This window comes from Melanerpes formicivorus, unplaced genomic scaffold (assembly GCF_026170545.1).
Source record: "Melanerpes formicivorus ecotype bairdi unplaced genomic scaffold, bMelFor1.0.p_v2 SCAF_5, whole genome shotgun sequence".
Taxonomy (NCBI): Eukaryota; Metazoa; Chordata; class Aves; order Piciformes; family Picidae; genus Melanerpes; species Melanerpes formicivorus.
Genome location: NW_027142357.1, coordinates 21492097 through 21514578, shown reverse-complemented (window position 1 = coordinate 21514578; position 22482 = coordinate 21492097). Strand labels below are relative to the sequence as shown.

At 38.5% G+C, this 22482-nt stretch overlaps 1 protein-coding gene across 2 annotated transcripts in view; it reads right to left on the bottom strand.

Moving 5' to 3' along the window:
• Positions 1-22482, bottom strand: part of STK39 (serine/threonine kinase 39) — a 97727-nt gene that overhangs the window by 33465 nt on the left and 41780 nt on the right. For both annotated transcript variants that reach the window (XM_068138694.1, XM_068138695.1), the window contains 3 exons: positions 8246-8368; positions 8086-8118; positions 6374-6441 (listed from right to left, as the gene is read on the bottom strand). In XM_068138694.1, the coding sequence (XP_067994795.1) occupies positions 6374-6441; positions 8086-8118; positions 8246-8368 (224 nt within the window). The remainder of the gene's footprint in view (positions 1-6373; positions 6442-8085; positions 8119-8245; positions 8369-22482) is intronic.

Sequence of the window (22482 nt, the reverse complement as noted above, 5' to 3'; positions counted from 1 at the left end):
AAGGAAACAATAGAGATACAAATAGGGAGCAGGATTAGAATCAATAGTTTAATCAAAGGTTCCTGCTTACTGATTTCAGTCAGGATTTAATCATGATTAAACAGGATGTTTAAATGAAGTCTCCATGCTTTGAAAATAAATTTCAGTTCAGTAACCATGTGACCACACCTCCCTGATTCCCAAGGCAAAGCCTTAGAGGTAAATAAGATATAGGACAGTGCTCAATACTGAAACCACAGGTCCATTTATTTCAAGAATTCCACAAATGGTTTTGTTTATTATGTTTGCTACTGGATCAATTTCCAGCCTACAGAGAAGTTCTGTTACCTTCCAGTTGTAAATCTACCACACAGCTGAGAGTTTGCTTGTGGATTTTATCATTAAATACACTGGAGAACAGAAGCCATTCTCAACAGCAAAAATTGTGAGAAATATCTGTCCTTGGTGCAGGATATAGATCAGCACTACTTCTTACAACAGAGACTGGAATGATAACACTTTTTTTAAAAGATACCGAAACCCCCAAACTTAGAGGTAAAAAAAAAACAAAATAAAGAGAATTGAGAACTCCAGATTACGGTACTGAGCCAGTTATCAAACTGATTCCATGTCTAGCCAGAGCAGATTTGGGGGTTTGCTCATTTATGGTGTTTTCTTTTTCTCCTAAAAATCTAAGCCTCAAATTCAAACATTAACAATGTAAGAGTAACTTAACAAGGCACCTTCAGTTAAGTATTATTTTTCTGTAACTTTACATGTAATGAATTTTCTACGAAAGAGGTGAAAAACAGCAGGCCTACATGAAAGCAAGAAGACTAGCACTTGAGCTGCAGCTCAGAATAGTGAGTGGTATCTCACCATCCATGATCTGGCACACAGGGGAAATCACATTTCACGTCAGTCCTAAAAGCTCTCCTGCTGTAGTGTGGCACGGGCAACTGCCTGCTACTAGCTATGCCCTGTTCCCCAGAAGTTAAATTCCTCAGTTTCAATGTGCAATAAACCAGATGTATTAGCTGAAGAAATATTTTTGTAAGAAATGCATACACCTGCAAATGTTAACACATTAAGAAATGATCAGAATTGTACTACACACAGTTCTGCCTTAGCGTGTTCTCTGCAGAGTATTTTGAGTAAGACACACAATAATAACAGGAGTATCCCACGTGCCAGTGCATAAAGTAAAAATTTTCCATTTGTCCCTTTTGTTCTTCCACAGGCTTAATTCATCTAGTGTGCATGAACTCTATTAAATCAGGTCCTGGGACATTTCAAATTACCATCAGTAAATTATCTTCCTGTCATAGGAGCTAATTTAACCATCTTAGATTGCTTCAGATAATTTGCGATTCTTAGCTATTAAGCGTTAACAAGTCTTCTAATTTAACATGGAATGTCTCTGCTATTAATCTAAATAGTCAAACCTTCTGACAGCAAACTTCCTAAATGTGTAACAGTAACAACTCAGTGGTAAGGCTGAAAATTTCCAATTAAGGGTGATGATTCCTCCCCACCTCTTTTCCCCAGAGGTATGAGCAGCCCCATTGGAGGACTACATCACAGGTAATTGACATAAATCTCTGCAGAATTCCTGGCTGGGTCAGCTACCAAGACACACAGCATGCATAGCCTCAGAGGAGAAGACTTGGGTTACAAATTTCATTCCTTCCTGTTCTCAAATTCCTCCTCCTCGGTGAGGCTGAGAATACAGCAGCATCAGCATTTCAACACAACGATTGCTCAGTCTTGGTCATAGTTACATAGCATAGCAACAGATCAGCAACATCTGAGAACCAATACTTTCAGTTCATTGCAAAATTCAAGCACAGCCTCTTAATTAAACTTGAGCTTTGAAATACTAATGGTCTATATTAAGTATTTAATACGAGAGTCTTTCAAAATCTTTTAATAGAATTACCTAAAACACACTGTAGCTAATTTTACTTCTGGAGCACATACTCCAAGACACAAAAGTGCAAAAAATAGAAAATAAACTGGAAATTGCTGTCTCCTACTGAGGGAGCAACCCTGACAGTAGGTAATATGAGTTAGTCCCACTGAGGTATTAAATACAAGTTAAGAGCAGAAAAATCAGATACCTAGGTTGGAAACCATCCAGATAAGAGAGTTAAAGACCAGTACTTGTTTAAAGAGTGTCATGGGATTCTTTACAGATTATTTCAGAATGTGAGTTGTGCTTCTCATCCACAACAAGGTATTTGCTCTAAGCAGAGGTTGGCATTAATTAGACATGCCCTACTCAATTACTGAGTGAATCCCACCCTCCTCTGCTTGCAAAAAACAATGGAATCTGGCCATCTAGTAAAAGAATTACATTGATTCTTCTGCCAGAATTCCTCCTTTGGGAAGGTAACTTTAAATTTTTATGGGCACTATTAAACCTTTTTGGAACATACTACTAAAAAAGAATATGCAAAACTGTCGTCTAAGACTTGATGGATTTTGGTGTCGCATAGCCTTATTGTAAAAGAGGGAAAAAACACAAAAAAAACCAACCACCACTCAGAGGAGCACTTGGTTCCACCTTCTCAACAAACTCTTGTTGAAGTTTCTCCATCTCATAGAATCACAGAATTATCGAGGCTGGAATAGATCTCTGAGATCATCAAGTCCAGCCTATGACCTAACACCACCACATGACTAGACCATGTCCCAGACTCCAGGCACTACTCTTCAAATCTTCTGGCCCACACTCCGAAGTCTTACATAGTTTCTGCCCATCAGGCTCTGAATGTTTGCATCAACTTCCATGACAAACTATATGTAACCAAGGCAGATCCACAGACTCAGCAGTACTGAAGTGCCATTAGAGTTTTCCCTTCCTACATCAGGACCCTGGGAAATCCATTCTGTCCTCAAGTCCTAGGTCATGCTCCATCACTCAGGAATGGCTCCTTCCCATCTGAGATGCTTACCTTTTGCTGTCCCCTTAACCCCGGCCCCTCTCTGGGGAAGCAAAAGGAAAGCAAGTAAGAGATGAGACCTTCCTGAGCCTTCTCTTGACACATGTACTTCCCATCCCCTCTCATTCTCCTTACCAGCCAATTCATTCCTTTTGCATTTTGTCAGTATTTACAGTTTCACTCACATCAGTACTGACCTTTCTTACTTAAACAGTCATTTTCAGCATCTAAACCCAGTGTTTTCTGAACTCATTAAGCTACTGCAGTTTCTATAATTTGATTGCCTCAAATGAATTATTTTAAAAGAAAAAGCTTCCAACATTTTGGATGACGTAGTGAGCTTCCAGTCTTTACGTCTGGTATCTAATGTTCACAATGCTCATCTGCATATCAAGCTTTACTTTAAAAGCTATATATAGTAGTAATAGATGAAGTGCAGGAAATTGTTTCTATCCTCATACCCTAGCCAGCTTGCTCCATAATAATATGGTTCACAACTTAAGGTTCATTTTAACAAACCCCATAAAAATCCCCTGATGTGCTCAGGCCTCTCTCAGATATATGACTTAATGATGAATTCACCAAAAGACATCAATAAAATAGTTTAAAATCTGCAGTGGAGGTGGATAAATGCATAAATCTCTGTGAGGATATTAGCTGTTTACTACCTAAGGTCCCAAGGAAATGCTGTGTGACACAAAACATGTCATCTACACCACTTTTATTCACTACAAATGCCAACATTAGCAGTATTTTTACTTTCAGATGATCCAAAACAATTTACTCAGTAAGTTAATTAAAATGAAAGAGAGCAGTTAAGGGCCAGAGCATCTTTCTCCATATGCAACTGCCCTAAACATAAGCTCATTCACCCTGCAATGACCCCAGCATAAGGACAGTTGTGTACAGCTAAAATGGAGAGGGCAGCTTCCTCTGTAACTCAGGAGTGACTGTGAATGAACAAGGGCCTCCAGGTTTACATCCTACATTACTAATATCTATTTTCAGACTGTCACCACAGCTGCTACTTCTCCAGAGTTGGTTTTTCTGAATTTGCTCAGTGCAGCTAGACCTGAACTCACAGAAGGAGATCTCAGGAGTCCTCTACCCTCGGGTGAAACCACTCACTGCCAGGCCAGGGCCACTAATCATGTGCCTACAGTAAGATCAAAGAGGAAAAGCTTTTAACAAAACATACTGCCAGATACTTGTCACTGACAGACAAATGAGCTGAGATAATGGAACAGATGTATTTTGTTAAAAGTTAACGAATAATTAAGAGTTTCTTTCTCCAAATAAAGCTTCTGTTAATCTACCAAAGAACAAGATATTCAAACATAATTCTTGACAAGTACTCAGCAGACTGCACAGCTCTGTCATGCTCTCAGCAGCCTCACTTTTCCTCTCCCCAGGTGAGCAGTGAAGAAGAAGCACAACTACTCAAATGCCATCAGAGGTACAGCCAGAGGCTGCCCTGAATTTCTGTGAATGTTCCATAAACAAAATAACCTTTCCCTTTAACTTAGCAATTACAAAGAAATTCTCAAGTACTAACTCTGAACCTACACCACTGGGCAGAGGCATAGGGAGCTTGTAGCCATGGTTCACGAAGTCCCAACTGAAGGAAAAGAGCACTGCTCGGTATGCCCCAGACTCCTCTATAACCCCACAGTCATACACACAGTGTAGACTATGTAGAGTGCTATATCTAGTGCTATTTATATGCTCAGGTTTCCACCACAGAACATTATTCCCTTGAAAGTTGGCCACCTTAAATTAATAATATTCACTCTGCAAAATTATCCATCAGAGTTTTGGGGTTTTCTGGGACTGCTAACAGGGTTGCCAGACCCCAGAGGCTATCTGCTGTTCAAAGGAAACTTTCTGGTTCATGGAACTGAAATTGTTATTGGTAGAGAGGGAAGAAACTATCTAAATCTTCGTAATTGTAACACACTAATATGGTTACTATAGATTTGCTTTAAGGGAGGGAAGGGAAGTTTTTCATCCATGAATTAAGAGGATTCTTAAAAAAAATTCACTATGCAAATAAGAGTTCAGAAACTCAAGCCTCCTGGTATCAATCTTCCTTGACTTCTGGTTTAAGAGCTGCAGAAAACTAAAAGCATAATCCCTGACATTTCACTGTATTTGCAGGACTAAAATGGATTTGCCAACACTGCAAGTAACTGGGTAGGAGCTAACCACTCTGCAGGTTTCATCGTAATTCAAATATAACCACTTCACAAGTACATCATACAGCAGTATAAATTGGTCTGGTTTGCAAATAGTTTCCTCCACCTGTTTGTCAGCAGCGAGATGAAAAAAAATATTGACAGCGTAACAGAGCAGTTACGTAAATTGGACAACTAAAGCCATTTCAAATAATCTCTAAATCTTTTCTCTCCCCACAATAAAATTTATTACTTCTCTCTTCAGTAAACAATCTTTAGCAGCCACACAATTTTTTGCAGCTATCACTAGCAAAGTAGTCAAAGAAAATGAAAGAATATAGATTTTGGAACTTGGCAATCATTCTGTGAACAAGTGGGGTTTTTTTGTTGATTATTAACAGTTTTTCACGCTATTTTTTTAAAGCTAATTCTTATGCATAAATCTGATATTTGTTTGTAACATACTGGTTGCAATTTTGTAAATATTTCTCTATCTGACTTTTAATCTTTCTGTTACCATAAAAGCCCCGTAACATTTATCTTTCCCCCATAGCAGTAATTAGGGTGTTAAAATCTTTGACAAATATCCTGTCACTTCAAACTGGATGCAAGCAAATACTGAAGTGAGAAGCAACAAGTTTTTAAACTAAGTTAGTGATTTAAGGAAAATGGCTGTAAATATATAAAATGTCACTGAAGCTTCTGATGAAAAAAAAAAATTACCCAAGAATTAGACCACATAGTACAACAAGTAAAATCTTTGTTATAGTGTGCTTTTAATTAACAGTAATCCAACTCATGTTCACTATGTATGCATTTAAATCAGCAGCATGTTTGTATCCAACTTCTGAAATATCTGTCACTTCTCAACAGTGACTGATCAAACTTGCCAGTGAAAAATGTTCTGAGTAGGCAACTTATAATGCAGCTATGGTTTATTTCTGTCAGAGGCTGACTGCTGAAGTGTGAAAGAAATTCATTAAAAATCTCACAATGTGATCCTGCATTGCAAGGAAAAAAAAGGGAAGAAAATACTTAATGAAGGGTACACTTAGCCTGAAGTCACATTCATATTCTGCTTCTCATTTTATACTATTTCAGTAAGCAATTAAAAGACAACAATTAGTCACAGAAACACTATTCACACTGGTCATACTAGGATATTTAAAGAGGTTAACACTTTTTTTATGTTAATATTATGAAAGCAGTAAGGGTGATCAAGAATAATACAGCCAACCGAAAATGAAGACTAAAATATGTAGAAGAATCTCTTACCTTAACCTTAAAACAAGATTCACTGCACATGGAACTTCATTATATTCGTCACTAACAGCAGGCTGAGACTATTAAAGAACAAAAGCAAAAGTCTTATAAAGGATGCCAAAGGGAAAAAACCCAAACAAAATACTTGCCATGCCAGCATTTTGAGTATTTTACAGATACTCTCAACTCTCAAAAAAACATTTAAAGACTTTTAGTAACACAGTTTAAAATATAGCTGATACCAGTAGAACTGCTGTATTGCAATTACAGAGACACAAATGATAAGGCCAGCATTAAAGGACTAAGTGCAAGAGCTTTTAATCCACCTTAGCATCAAAGCTCCAATAACATATTAAATAATATGCACACAGTGACACTTGCATGCTACTACTCACATTATTTTTGTGTAACAGCTTTGGTTGCTAACAGAAGTCTTGCATCTGCCCATCTGCAAATAACTAGTAGCATATCCAAGTGGGCATCATTGCTTAGAGAAAGTCTTTCACAGATAAAATCCAGAAATATGGATAGCTTTCACACTATCATGCCTCCCTCACATTATGAGGCCACAGTCCTCAACTAACATTTATATGTCTCAAGCAAAAGTGTCTCCTACATACAGAGTACCTCAGGGTCCTCTACCTTACTATGATTTCATATCCTACTTGGCATACTGTCACCATTCACAGAAGTCTGTTCAAAGGTTACAGTCAAGTCCTTGCAAAGACCAGCAGGCACACACCAATAGTCACAAGCTAGTCTCAGTTCCAAGTCATCTTCTGGAGCACTTAGGAAGATGATAATCAGCAGAAGGCCAAGCACAGGCTTTTTCCTCCTTCTCTAACTAAACAACTCATAACAAAAGTTACCTGTATAAATGGAGTCACAAAATTCAGAACTTTCCATTTCTAAGACATAAGAAGGCTGATTGGTGACATTCCTCTTTTTTTTTTTTAATACTCATCTTACATAAGACATCTCACATAGTGAAGTGCTTCATGAACTAGCTCTGCAATGTAAAGACTGGGGTCATCACAGGGGCTAACAGTACCAAACCTGGCAGGAGGCTGTTAGTATTTTAGAAGACTTCTATGACACCAGTGAAAATCAGAGAATCTGAAATTGCAGCGGAAGTGGCAAGGGTCATCCACCCAAGGAAGAGACATTTTTAAAAGCACTTTGGCTGTAAGCCAGTAATTCTATTAAGCAATTATTTATAGCAGCAACGCTTCCTACACTCTCAGCACAGGGCCATGAAACTCAGTATGTCATTTTATTCCTCTGCTTTCATCTAATATACCATGCTACTGAACCGTTTTACTGTACATGGAATGAAGCATGTTGTGGTCTAAATCCTAAGAATGACAACTTATTTGGAGATCTTCTGGCCACTCTGAAATAGCTGTCACTATTCTGTCAAAAAAGACAGCAATTAGTGTGATCTAGTTATGAAGACTCATTAAAACCAGTTACCTATCTTAACCAATTCTCCTGGGCACAATGGTAACATGCCTTTATATTTCCTATCTGTTTCATCAACTGTGTGCTCAAGTCAGTTGTTACAGGGCCAACTGCATACAGCTCTGTCCTCACAAGTACTTTCCACACAAGGCTGCAGAGCAACACTCCTGACTCCATTCACATTTTTTAACAACAGAAATGAAAAATAAATCCCTTCACTTGAACACATGGAAGAAAAGATGTACTGATGAAGAAATTTTTACCTCTGCGTTCTCCTCTTCTTTTACCCTTCGTGACTGGAAAACAAAGGCAGTGAGGTATGAGCTATACAGCTTTATGCATTAGAGATTCAGAAATGCTATCAACAGCATTAAGACAAAGTAACTTGCAAAGTGTAAATGTTTTGGCACAAATAGAAGTCACCTTCTCCTGAGAAACAGCAGCTTTGCCTTCCTCGCTCTTCTCATCCATTTCATCATCACTCCATTCCCAGTCCCCATCTTCTGTTTTATGGAGGTGACCACTGGAACCTGGTACTCGCCTGACCTACCAAAATAAAGTATCCACCATTACACAGTCATCTGTAGTTTATCATCAGTGTTTTGGTTAATTGGCAATTTACTGTTCTTTTTATTCCAGATGTATTCATTAGTTTGCTGGCAAAGTCACTGGCATACTGAGATAATATCTGACCTCAGGGGTCATCCTTGAGCCACTGGAAAAAGTTAAGCTATGCAAAATTAATTTAGGGAAATACAGTTCAGATACAGTTTAAAACTGCTCAGGAACAAGAAGGTCAAGTAGATGACATGAGCTAGCTATGAAATAACCCATCTAATCCATGAAACAGAAGGAAGCTTCCTTACTTTAAGATACACAGATAAGGTTGTCCTTGGGACACAAATCTTGAGAGCTTTAATTGTTCTTCTAAAATGTTTTATGTTGTATAAAGACATTAAAAATACTTCAAAAGTTAAATTATCCTTATTAAAAAAAAAAAGAAAGATGCAGTTGTGTGCAGACTGAGAAGGTAGGCAGGCATGCACTACACCAAACTAGCTGGGCAAAGGGCAGATCAAAACGTCTAACAAGGCTTAATAGGAATATCCAGCAACTAAATCTGAAAATCAAACCTCTTCTGATGACATCTCTCTTTTTTCAGAGCCTGACAAAATGCTAATCCCACTGTCCATCTCACTGACAAAGATGTTAAACAGCCACAATACTGACCCCTGGGAAACACCACTCATCACTGTTCTCTGCTTGGGTATCAAGACACAAATTGCCCGTTGAGGGCCCATCTGTCAAGTCCATGTCTCTCCAATTTAGAGACAAGGATGTCATGCAGGACAGTGTCACATGTTCTGCACGAGTCCAAATAGATGGAATTTGTTGCTCTACCCTTATCCACCAGTGCTGTAAATCTGTCATAAAAGGCCACCAAACTGGCCAAGCCTTTCTGAAAATGGGGGCTATGCTTTCCCTTTTCTAGTCAGTGGGAGCTTCATCAGATTGCTATGATTTCTCAAACATGTTGGATAGTGCCTTAGTGACTTCATCAGCCAGTTCACTCAGGATCTGTGGATGCATCTCATCAGGTCCCATGGATTTCTGCACTTTCTGTTTCCCTAGATGGTCTCAAATCCAATCTTCTCCTACAGTGGGTGGTTCTTCATTCTCTTGGTCTCTGCCTTTGACTTCTGTGACTTAGGCAGTATAGCTGGAGCATTTGTCAGGGAAGACTGAGTGAAAAATTCGAGTACATCAGCCTTCTCCATATCCCAGGTAACCAGATCCTTAATTTCCTTCCAGCGAGGGTCCACATCTTCCCCTGGTCTTATTTTCATCATTAACATACCTACAGAAGCTTTTCTTGATGTCCCTGGCCAGATTTAATTCTACCAGGGCTTTGGCTTTCTTAATCTGATCCCTGGCTGCTGGGACAATTCCACTGTATTCTTCTCAGATTACCTGTCCTTTCTTCCACCCTTTGTATGCTGCCCCTGTTTGAATTTGTCTTGGAGCTCCTTATTCACCCAGGCAGGCCTCCTGGCATTTTTGCCTTATGTCCTCAATTTGGAATGCACTGGTCCTGAGCTTGAAGGAAGAAGCCTTGAATATTAACCAGCTTTCTTGGACCCATCTTTCCTCATGGTACTCTACCAAGCAGATCACTGAAGAGGCCAAAGTCTGCTCTCCTGAAGTCCAAGGAAATTACCACCAAAACATTTCAGGAACCTCCTGGATTGCTTATGCCCTGCTGTGTTGTCCCTGCAACAGGTATTGAGGTGGCAGAATTCTCCCTGAGTACCGCAGCTACTCAGGGACTACTCTTATCTGCCCATAGAGGGCCTCATCCTCTCAGTCTGTCTGATCAGGTGGGCTATAGCAGATCCGACACTATAATGTCACCCGTCTCTTCCCTCCCTATAAGATCACAGCTAGCTCTTTCTCACTCAGCTCCTCATCCATTACCAGCTGGCGATCCATGCAGTCCAGCTGGTCACTGACAGAGAGAGCAACAACATCTCCTATTCTCCCCTGCCTGTACTTCCTATAGGTCCTGTATCCTTCCATTCCAACACTGCATCCATAGGAGCTATCTCACCACATCTCTGTGATGCCAGGAGGATCACAGCTCTGCAGGTGTGTGCGTGTTTAATTCCTCTTGTTTATTCCCCAAGCTACATGTGTTTGCATACAGGCATTTAAATTTGCCCCCCAATGACACTGACTTACTGGCTGAAGTAGCTGGAATTCCTTTGTGCTGATTTCCTGCTTAACTGTTATCCCTCTTCAGGTTCTATACATCTATTTCTGGCACTGGCATCAAACTGGTAGCAGTGGAATGGACTGAGGCTCCCCTCCCCCAGCAACCTTGTGCATAGATGCGCAGGTATTTTGGTATCTGCACTCTTTATCTCACTTCCTTCACTCCCAAAACACCCTCTAAATTCCCCTTTGCACAAAGTCTAAACCAGAGGAAAGAATGAAGTATCCAAACCTAGGCACATTGCTGTACCTTTCTTCCCACACAACTGAAGTGTCCCCTACTCAGTTTCTCCATATTTTGTAGTCCTTACTAACCAAGAAGAGGGCCAAATTCTGCAGTATTTGCCATCCCATACCAGGCTTTTAATGCCCCAAATTTAGCTCTAGCTGCCTCAAAGCTTGGTACAAGAAGCTTGTGTTTGTTAGGGAGGGAAGACCAAGAAGAAGTCAACAGAAGCAGTAGCACAGCAATTTCTTATTCAGCTGCAATCAGCCCAAGCATAATGTGTGGGCTCTTACTGTCTGTATCATCAGGGATTAACACAGATACAAGGTAATTTAGCAGGCAATTTTCCTGGTGCTTTGGGGCATAATATATTATCCTTCAAAGAGCAGGATTTTTTTTATCAGCACATGCATCTTCCCAACAGCTATACACAAATCTGTGAGAGGACGTCAACCACAACCAAAACCACGCTCTTCAGACAGAACAGAACAGTTTACAGACACACTCACACACTGTACTGCACACAAATCAGGATCTCTTCTGCACCCATTTTCAATTGTTCTGAAGACTTATTCTAACTGGAATTATTTTAATGGAGCTTAATGATTGTGGCAGAGAATTATGGGAGAAAGCTTTACTGAGTGCTTTTCAAGCTTTTAAACAGATTGTCTTTTAATAAGCAATAAACAAAGGAAAATAAAGTAAGAAAAGTTACTGCAAAATAATGTATCGCGTTAAATTGTTTTCTTAAAAGGTGTCTGAAGGAGGAAAAACAAAAGTTTAGACCTATACTCTGTTTCAATCAGACTGATCAACATCAGCACACCTGTTCTCAGGAAAGAAATCATAATTTCAGCTAGTGCAAAGTACCTAACCTATTCAGCCTCCAAAGATGTGCTGTTATCTAGGACTTTTTTTAATTTTTTTAAATTGGTGGGTGTGTTTAACCCTTGTATTACTTAGCAAATCAATCTGAACAAATTTTGATTTAACAGTGGCTTTGCTCAGTATCAGTTCTGGTTAAAGCCACAAAAACTCAATCACATAGAGAGGATATGTACCCTCAGTGCAGGACAGAACAAGACCAGTGCAAATACCTCTTCATTCATCATAAACCTGTGTAACTCTAATATCACATATTGGATGGAAATATATTAGCTGAAATTTATTTTGTAATAGAAACTTATCATAGCAGACTTGATAGTAGTATGGGGCTGCTTCTGTTCAGATTTTCTAGTGTCTTTTCCAGAGCATGTTCATTAAAATGTGTACATGTTCATTAAAATGTGTATACAAAGCTTTTAGGAGACAGCTAATATTTTATCATATTCAACTCCCTTTAATAGAAAGCAAAAGTACACTAGAAAAAGTAAAGGAATAAAACTTGACATTACATAGCTATGGCTTTTTAGGCTATGAATCTGGCACAGCCAGAGGCTAAGATAAGACAACTGAGACAATCTATTAGTTTGTTACCCTGCGAAGAGACAATCTTGATCACAGATCTGTATTGGAACCTACTCGGTGGTACAGGGAGCAAATGCAACCCAGCACCCTGGAATTAAAACTAGTCTTTTTACCTTTTCTGAACTTTTGCAAGATTTGTGGGTTAAATCAGTCTATCCTGAGGTCAAATAGCAAAGACTGTAAGCAAAGAGGCAGAAACAAAAGGGGCAGTGAAAGAGAAATCGGATCATCTTTTTTTGGCAGCAGCAATCCCTCAGGATCCTCAACATCACATACTCTAAAACCCTCACACTACAGCATCCTGACTGGAGTGCACAATCTGTCACACAAAGTCTCCTCAAGCTTTCCCTTCTACTCCTACAGAAGTGCACAAAACCCAACAGAAAAATTAATATGTAACACAGGTTAGCTTGCAGCCAAATCATCATTTTAGTTTAGTTGATCATGAGCTAGCACAAGTGCTAGAACCTGCACTAGAGGAGAAGCTGGATTATGATTTTCAGTAGTTGTCCCAAACATCTGAGATAAGAAAGCATTGTGAATTCCCTAAAAGTGATACAGGCATAATATGAACATGGAACAAATACATCAAGACACAATATATATTTGTCTGCATTTGCTTTCATGAGCATGTTAGTTTAAGTTCTTTATATTGGTCACACAATCTTTTTTGTCATTCCTTCTTGTAGTATTCAGGCTGAATAGTAGGCTTTCAGTATTTCATAAATTAGATAGTATTTTTTCTTTCCTTCTTGTGTATTACATTGAAGGTGAAGAGTAAAAGGCCACACCTGTGGGGAGGAGCCAACAATTCAGGTGACGCTACACTGACCAACAGGTATCCCACTCCATAGATGCCATATTTGGTATAAAACTGAGAGATCATAGTGGTCAGGCTCACTTCCGTGGCTGACACCTGAGGAAGACTGTCCATTCTGCCTTAATCCTAATCCATGAGTTCCTGAATTCAGTTCCAAAATCCATCTCCTGAATTCAGTTCCCATTTGCCAGTGAGCCCAGTCTGAGACTTCCCCAGTGTCTGCCCCACAGCATCAGTGTGTTAATAGAGAGTATGTGTTACTCATTCAGTTGCTGGTCCCACCCTAATTCTTGATACACTCCAAGTCCTATTTTGCTAAAATGTTTTGGGTTTTTTTTTCTCCCCATCTCACAAAACACTGCAGAACTGAAGTAAGCACATTTTTACAAAGGTATGCCAAGTCACTATACTCAAATCTTCAGAAGATTTTCACTTTATCACAATCAAATCTTTCCCACCTTTTGGAATATGCTAGAACTGTTCATCAAAGAGTGTGGTAAAGCTTTATATCCCCTTTATATCCCCTTTGACCTTGTGGGCCTGAACAACCTTCAACAGAGGAAAAATCTCTCCTGCAACCAAACTAAGGGCCGTTATAAAAGGCCAGTGAGGAGACAAAAACATAAAGGGGGAAAAAAAAACAGAACAAAGATAAGCAATCGCTGAGAGTCACAGGTGCCAGAATTGCTCTGTTAAAAATGTGTCTTCATCAGGATGGAAACAAAAGGTGTTTCTCTAGATGATATTCTTGTCTACTTTATTGTTTTGTTTTGTTTCAATTCACAAGGACAGGTGTGCAATACACAAAATATTTTGCTGATGAATAGTTATATACATACACATATAGAACTCTGTCTGGTAAGTGCTCACAACGCAACAATGGGAATTTGTGCCTCAGCTGTCAACCATTTGTAGCAAAAACATTAAAGTATGCCCATCAGTGGGGAGTGAGGGAAATTATTATCCTATTTTGTCCCATCAAACCATAGTCCCCTTTGGCAAAGCTTATGGTTTTCTTCCTTTGGCAGTGGGCAGCTTAAGCTGCTCTTGGAAATGCTGCAGCTTGTAAAAGTTAATGAAAACACTGCAATAGGTCAACACAAAAATAATGAGGGGAGTTCACCTGACATTCAACTGTAACTTAAAAATAAACTAGATGGCTACGGAAGGAAGATTATAGGAAACTGATCAATACTGCAAAAAATATTCATATATGTTTTGCCAATAATCCCAGCCTCGCTGGGTCACTGCAGGAACCCATGAAAAAATGACAGAAACAGCAGCAGATCTGAAGAGATCACACAAAGAGATATCAATAACATTAAGACCTTTTCAAACAGCAAGGATATTCCCACCCAAATTCAGAGAGACAATGCAAGACGATGAATGCCTCTGAGTGCATCTCAAGTCCCGCTTAAGGCATCTCCTGTATTTCTGACCAAGTTTGACTCCCAGCTCTATGCAACAAAAATGCTTTTTGAAGTGTGTGTTGAAGATACACTTCATAAACATGGACATTAAAGTTTTTCTACCATTAAAATAAAGCACTAAAATAAACTAATGTGAATGAACAATGTCAACATATGCAAGAGACCATCCATCCCAACTTTCAGCATTACCCTGGGAAGGAAAAGAATTACTTGAAGACAAGAAGGAAGGAAGTTCATCAAATCGTGCTTACCCTGGAGACTTGAATACATAACTTAGGAATCTGAGTACTGTATAGCTACCAAGAAACAAAGCAACTCCAGACTTTGTGCCCTGTTTATTTGCTGCGAGATTCAATGAGACTTTACCCTTGAGAGAATAAATAAACTTCTCTTTTTCTTCTGACTTTATTTTACAATCAAGTATAGATTTTTCCTCATGTGCTTTGTTCTTCAAGGAACACACTTTATTCTTCCGGATTCATACTATCTCAAAGTCCTGTTGTTTACAAACAGACAGTTAAAGTGTCTTCTTTATTTGCCTCCCTTTTCTTTATATGGGGGAATTTTTAGGACTGCAAATATTATTTGGCAACTGCATTCATAGTTTCTATCACAATGACATAACAGATTGTAGTGTCAAGATTCAACTTGCTGGAGAGACAACAATTCTGCAGGCCTCCATATACAAGCCTAAAATTGTGACTGGACATCAGTCCAACCTCCCAAACTCTCATGGCAGTGATAAAATTGGCAGAAAGTTCAGCAACATAAGAATGAATACGCATCCTTGAATTACATTATCAATTAGTGCTACAATTAGTTTGAATTCCATATTCCCATTCAGATCCATTTTGTTCTAGCTTGATTCATTCCAACCACATAGTAAATGACTTTCCAATATTCTTCTTACAAGCTAGCATAAGAAGGGATATCTTGAGCAATACAGCAATACTAGCCTAGGACCAAAATTAATTTCTGAGTGCCAGATGACTTGGGAAGAAAAGGTAAACAATAGGTAAGAAGTCTTAACACTGTTCCTAGCATTTAAAATATTTGAAATTTCATTACTGGTTATCATTTGCTATGCTACTACTAGAAGACTGCTTGTGTATCATTTCCAATGATCACAGCATCACGGAAGTTGAGAATATTCTACCTATTTTTCCTGATAGCGTGGCTACAGGATTCCCATTTTACACAAGAAAATAAAGTAGAGCACAAATTATGTTATTTCTCTGATGCTATGAAGCAAATCTAATAGCATGGAACTGAAACTTCTTGTATCTCTACAAAAATAAGGAGCAACTTATTTTACATTGTATGTGGTGGCTATACAAATGTAACTTCTCCCATCAGCTTTAGTCAAAATACAGAGCACTGATAGTTCCTTATGCTAGGATTGTATCCCTCTCAGTAAGTATTTCACATGGAAAGGGAAACAAGTTAAAAAATACTCAGTTCCAATTTGGGGTTTATAGTTTCAAAAACTGAAATGCTCCTTCCAAAGTGGGAACTAAACTGAATCATAACTTCAGCTAATAAAGAAAACTATTAAAGCCTTCAACCTTATAAAGGCAAATTAACATACATTACAAAACACATTCTACATTAATCACATGAGCACCAGGGAATAAAAAATGAATCTGAATTGCTAGCATTTAAACTGCATCCAACACAAAAGCAGCTCAGAACATTGTAATCTACAAGCAAAAGCAGTTTGTTGGAGGAAAAACTTAATAAGCCTTTGCCAATATTACCATGGCCATGGAAGAAAGACAGTATTAACATCAGCTATGACAAAGAAAGCCTGGACAATTTAGTGAGTGAAAAAATCATGACTACCACAAAAATATCAAGCACTGTATCATTATTGCTGTTCTTGTATATATTGTTGGTGGTTAAAGCTTATTTCAGTATACATCAGAGTCACAAAGACTGAAGAATAAATTAAGCTGCTGACAGAACTATTTGTCCTCACTCTTTCAAAGCAGGATACAGATAATTTAACATTCTCAGCCAACAATAGCATGCATCAGCTTCCCAGGAGAATGTTTGCTTACTCAGATGAACAGGGCAACTGTAAATCCCATCCATTGAAGATTAGCCCAAACCAGCCTGACAGAGAACTCACATCAGAATGCAGAAGCTGCCCACATTTCCCAAAGCTCGATGTAAAGCAGGCTCCAGCACAGGGACACAAAACATAAATTACTGTCTTCTAGGCACTGATGTGCTTGCTATATGTAGATGTTAGTTACTCGGTAAAGAAGAATTTATTATTCATCACTGATTCTTTCACTTCTGCAATCTCTTTACAAGTTTAATTTTGTATACTGACAAGGAAGAGAATGAACATTTTCGGAACCTTTTTACTTCCTTATTCACAGCTAGTCAAAACAACACGGAGCTGGGACAACTTACAAATTTAGTATTTTATTTCAATGTCCAGTTTATTAAAAAAAACCAAACCAACCAAACAAAACCCACAAAAAAGACATAGTGTGGGACACCAGGGTATACACACATAACAAATTACTGCAATTTGTACATGGTACAGCACATGATCTCAACCACATTCAAAATCCATTTGTTAGTGAAAAAATCAGGATTACTAGTACAGTTATTACTCTTACTATCTCAACTATTTAAGCTATTCCTGTTAATGTCTCTGGAACTGACTGTTTGGGATGGAATCCTGGGTAGATTTAAAACAACAGTTTTTAACTCAGCTCCACAGAAGACTTCAGTGACCTGAACGTATGGCAAATAAGATTCACTTTTCTAAGCAAAAATGATAGCATTAATGAGCTGTTAAACATTTCAGTAACATGGAAGTGCCTCACTGTCCTCCACATTCAGGTAATTCAGAGGCTAAACACATTTTTTTCCCAAATTCCTGTAGAGAGGCAGATGTGTAGACCTCACTTATTTAAAATATAACTGCAAAACTCTTTTTGGAACCATGACACTGTTCCTTATTAATTTCTAATTACAGAACAGTTAGTGCTGTTCGCCACTTTTTGCACTTGCCTATCTACAGAAGGCAATACACACATCCTTCTGGAAATAGTGCAGTGCACCAAATACCTAGCTTAGCTTTTTCTGGAGACAGAGTTGTCTTTTATTTTACTACTGATGACCTTCAGCTACATCTGCTAGTATAGCATTCAAGATATACACAATTCCATGTGCCCCAGAGAGCAGGAGCAGAAGGATGTTATTTAAACACCTCACCTTTTTAATTTTCTGCAGTCTGCCCTAGTAAAGACCCAGATCTGGCTTTCTGGCAGAAACGAGAAAGGCGCACCTTCGTCTTTCCCTAACACTGTGGTAATGGTTCTTAAAGGTGACAGGACTCCCCTGTCACACAGACCCCAAAAGGTTTTTTAAATCAGAAGTCCCAAAAACTTGACTACTCATACTTTATGAGAAGCAGTTACCAATGCCAGTTACCATGCCAACTCCATGCCAGTTATTTTATAAGAAAAACAATGGTAAGAAATAGGGTGTTACTGAACATGGGTCTGGTTTGAGTACATTTTGCTCTGTGTATTTTCTCTCCAAAACCACCCGGTCTAGTTACTTCCACATCATAAGGCTGTAAACAGATTTTACAATTTTTACCCTTAGCTATCTTGCAAAACCTTCCTGAATGTATCCTAAGATATAAAAGCAGAATGCATCTATTTGCATTCCAATGCAATGAAGGAAATCAGCATATCATCACATTTATCCAATCATGGCACAAGCCTTGTGCTCAAAATGGTTGCACATTTAATCACATCTTAATGCTTGAGGCAAAAGGCAGAACATGAGAAGTTCCTTTCCACAATGTATATTCATGCAAAAGAACATCAGGCTTTTTGCTCAACAACATTTACACTGTAATCACATTTAAAAAAAAAAACTAAAAAATATCTGAGGCCCGTGAATTCCCACAAGTATACATCATCCTCTTTTCAACAGTTGAGGCACTTCCTTAAGAGACAGCTAGTCCTCATCCAGCCCAGTCTCACAGGTCACATGAACATCCTCATCCGTTCACTGCCAACTGTTTTTAAACTCCCCTGAGATTACCACAATCGAAATCTCATTCTAATTCTTACGTAGGCCACAGAACTCCTGCAAATTTGAATGTATTCCATGCAATCGGGAACCCTGTTTTTTCCTCACCATGACTTATGCAGACTTTCATTATGAATGAGATATGCCACCACATCTCTGAAACAACACTCTGGCATTTCATCTTTGCAGGGCTCAAAGTGTCAAAATTTCACCATAATTTGCTGTTAATGGCCCCTCCTTGTAAGCCACCCTGCATACTGCAAATACAATGGGGAAAACCCCCTTCCTCTTACTACTTGTTTTTCTCCTACTTGAAAAAAAAGTTAGCTAGAACTTCATTCTAATATCCAGGGATGGAGGTGAGGAGGGGGGCTTTTTTGTCTTTTTATTTTATTATTGTTTTTACCCCCTTTGTTTGGGGTTTTGGTGTTGGGGTTGTTCTGTTATTGGGGAGGGTGGGGGTGTTTTGTGTTGTTTTGGTTTGGTTAATTGGTTTGGGGGGTTGTGTTTTGTTTTTCTTTTTGGTTGGTTCATTTTGTTTTTCCACAATCACAGGCTCTCCTAAGACATTGATAGCAAGAATTTAGCTGGCACAGAAACTAATGCTGAGATAACTGCAACTGGCCTTTCAGGACCAGACATGAATCTCAAACTCTCACCTCAGAATAAAAGTGACACGTGCAAGCCACCACTCAGGAAGACATGCGCCCCTTCCCTTTGCAAGAACTATGGAGGTTTGTCGCATTACACCTTTCCTGGGGAGAAAAGGTCACATATGTACCAAATGATAGGTAATGCTGGTTCTGAACCATGAAAATTTGGAGAAGCTACCATTCATACTCCACATCAAATTAATTGTTATTTCCTCTCTGTATTGTACAACCATGCTTAGGTTTTGTCCAAATTTTTGACTGAAAGGACACAGATGATTTAAGCTTTTGCAGTTCATAAAATATGTCTGTAGGCATTTCTGGGATGTGCATTGCCCATGTGAAACAGAACTTTCTGACTGAAGAACACAGGGAAGCCCTAGGAAGCAAACACATTTTTTGGTGTACACATCTCCTCACATGTCCTAAAGACTTAGTCTTAAGGGTTTGAATTTCAGTGTTCCAAGGACCTTACTGTGGAAGAAGTTGAGGTGTCAATGGCACTTCAAGTGCTATGTCCTGAGTCAGTAAAATGTTCTCATGTATGTGTGTATATATATACACACACACACACATATGTTATCTCATTAAAAAGATACAGGAGCACCAAACCCTTCAATTCCAAGTCAATTCTAGCTGAATCTTTCAAGTCAAATGCAAATGGTGAGTGCAAACCACAGCAACATCGAGAGAAACTGTTACCCCAGTTAAGATTTCTCATCAGAATAATGGCCAAAAGAATACATTTACTTCAGGGTCAAACTTCACATATTGTGTCTTGATCTCACAAAGATTTTCTTAAAAAAAAAAAAAAAAAAAAAATCAAAATGCACCTCTGCTGGAATTAAAATACATACTCACAGCTATCCAGGACACCCTTCCAAAGTGCTATTTATTGCTTGCTCTAAGGTCACGTTTACTAAAGTCATGTTTAGGGAACATTTGTAATTACTTTAATGAAAGACATCAGTATGGGAAATCCAAGTCACTGATGCAAACTTGTGAATATTTATATCTTTTCTAATGCAGCACAAAGTATTATCAAAACTGAAATGGAATCTAAGTCATTTGAGAATTGGAAATATGGGTATCTTCATCATTTTTGTGTAAATTACCTCTTCTACTCACTACTGCAATCAATAATACTGCCAATTTAAAGTGAAGAAATGTCAAATCATTGCCGCTTCTTTCAAGAAAGACACTGAATAAAGGAGACTGAAAATTCTGAATTGAATGGGACTTTTAGTGGTTCTTGAAGAGCACTCTTTTTTAAGGGATAACAGCATGTCAACAAAGAATGGAAATCTGTTTTTAAAAAAATAAAAAACAAACAAAAAGCTATTTGTTTTAAATATTTATGATCCTGGTCTGTTTTATAGTCAAACACAAACAGTATCATGCTCACCATGATGACAAATGTGACACCTGAGGATAGGAACATCAATTGAGACTGCTATGAAATCCTAACTACACTGACAGTTTAGAGATGGAACACAGTGGAGGAACTATTGAGAGGATCACAAAGCAATTAAAAGCTGAAGGGAGATGGGAGAAGGGAGTAAAATTCTGCATTTCTAAAAGCAATTCTAAAAAATGGGGACAGATACACAGTGTACTAACTCCCCAGCTAGTCTGGGGGATTCTCTGTCCAAAGCTGTCCTCCTTTCACTCTACCTCTGAGTCTTTTCTTGCTGTGATGCTGCCACTTAGTGTCAGAAAGTGCTCTAGTTCAAACCAGAGACACTGTTTTGTCATATAAACATCTTGTAAACAAGTACAGGTAATTCCCTACACTCCTAATTCTGCTTTCCAAAACCACGAATAGATAAATACTGTAGCATACTCATTATCTCTGCTCCAAAATATGAACTTAATTTTGTTTTGAGAAATTGCAGTGTTTTGCAGAAATCTCAGTGACATGGCAAATGTGCAAATTTACTCATTCAGTTTTCAGACATTATTTCTCCATTTATTAGTTCGATTACATAAATTTCATTACTGAATGCTATTAAGCACAAATAATTTTTTAGTTCATGTTTTAACAACAGCCTTGTTAGGCATGAATGTGTACCTGTGCTGAGGAGGGTGTTTTCAATTGACTCTGCCAACCAGTTGTATTGTTTCTCAAAAGTAACACTTCACCTCAAAACCAAGGAATTCCTAACGTGTTCTCAGGCATTACATAATGACTAATTCACACATGCAGAGAGATTCTTTCATATCCTTTTTTTTTTCCTGCCTGGTCTCCCCCTCTCCCCAGTCAAATAAAGGTATTAAGGCCAAGAAAGCATCATCAAGAATCAAAGGAAGCCAATCAAAAATACAGCAAACTGGCAGAGCGGTGATACTCTGAAAGATAAAGAAAAAAGGTAAAGCTTCACACCTTTAGAGCCCTAGTTACCTTTCTAGGATGCTCAGATGAATGGGCATCACAATAACGAATCACTACCGAAAGGATTTCTGTTCAGAGGGATTACTAGATCCACCTTTTGTAACTACCACCATCTGGCTCCACCATTCTTTCCCACCATCCAAACCGTTTACTTGCTTGAAATGATCAGAAGGTAAAAGAAAGACAAACAGAGCCTCATGCAGAAATTTCATTACTGAGTAGAAGATTCATTATAAGGGAGGTTTACTGCTAGCTGTGTGGTCACACTGAAGACTGTTTGGGAAAATAGTATACTACTGTAGAATTCAACAAATAATTTAGAAGGATTTTCACTTGCTTTCAAGCTCTGAGTCCTGAAAGTATCAATTTAAGATGAAATTCTGATTTCTTCACTTCTGTATTTTCTACAAAGTTTCCACATATTTATATGCATAAAAGAAATTATTGTAACACACATTCTTCATTCCACACAGATACAGATTTTAAAGAGACCAAAGCTTACTCTTTTTTTTTTTTCTCTAAAGCAATCAAAATGAAAAATTTGAGTGCAGCTCTACAAAGAATTACAAATTAACATAAATCTGCATTATTTATCAAATCTGATTCTATAAACAGACAGTGTTTATATTTCAGTTAGAGATCAAGGAGCAGGATGCAATCAATCAAGGTATAGCACTTAAAATCACTGACCTAGAGCCACTCCTAATCCAGCACTGCTCCCCTCACCTGCCTGACTTCACAGTTCAGGAAGGACCAAGCCCTACTCCTTGTGCTCTGCCTGAGCTGCAGATGCCCTTTGCTGCTTGTGACTTCTGTACAGCACTGCAGGGATGAACAC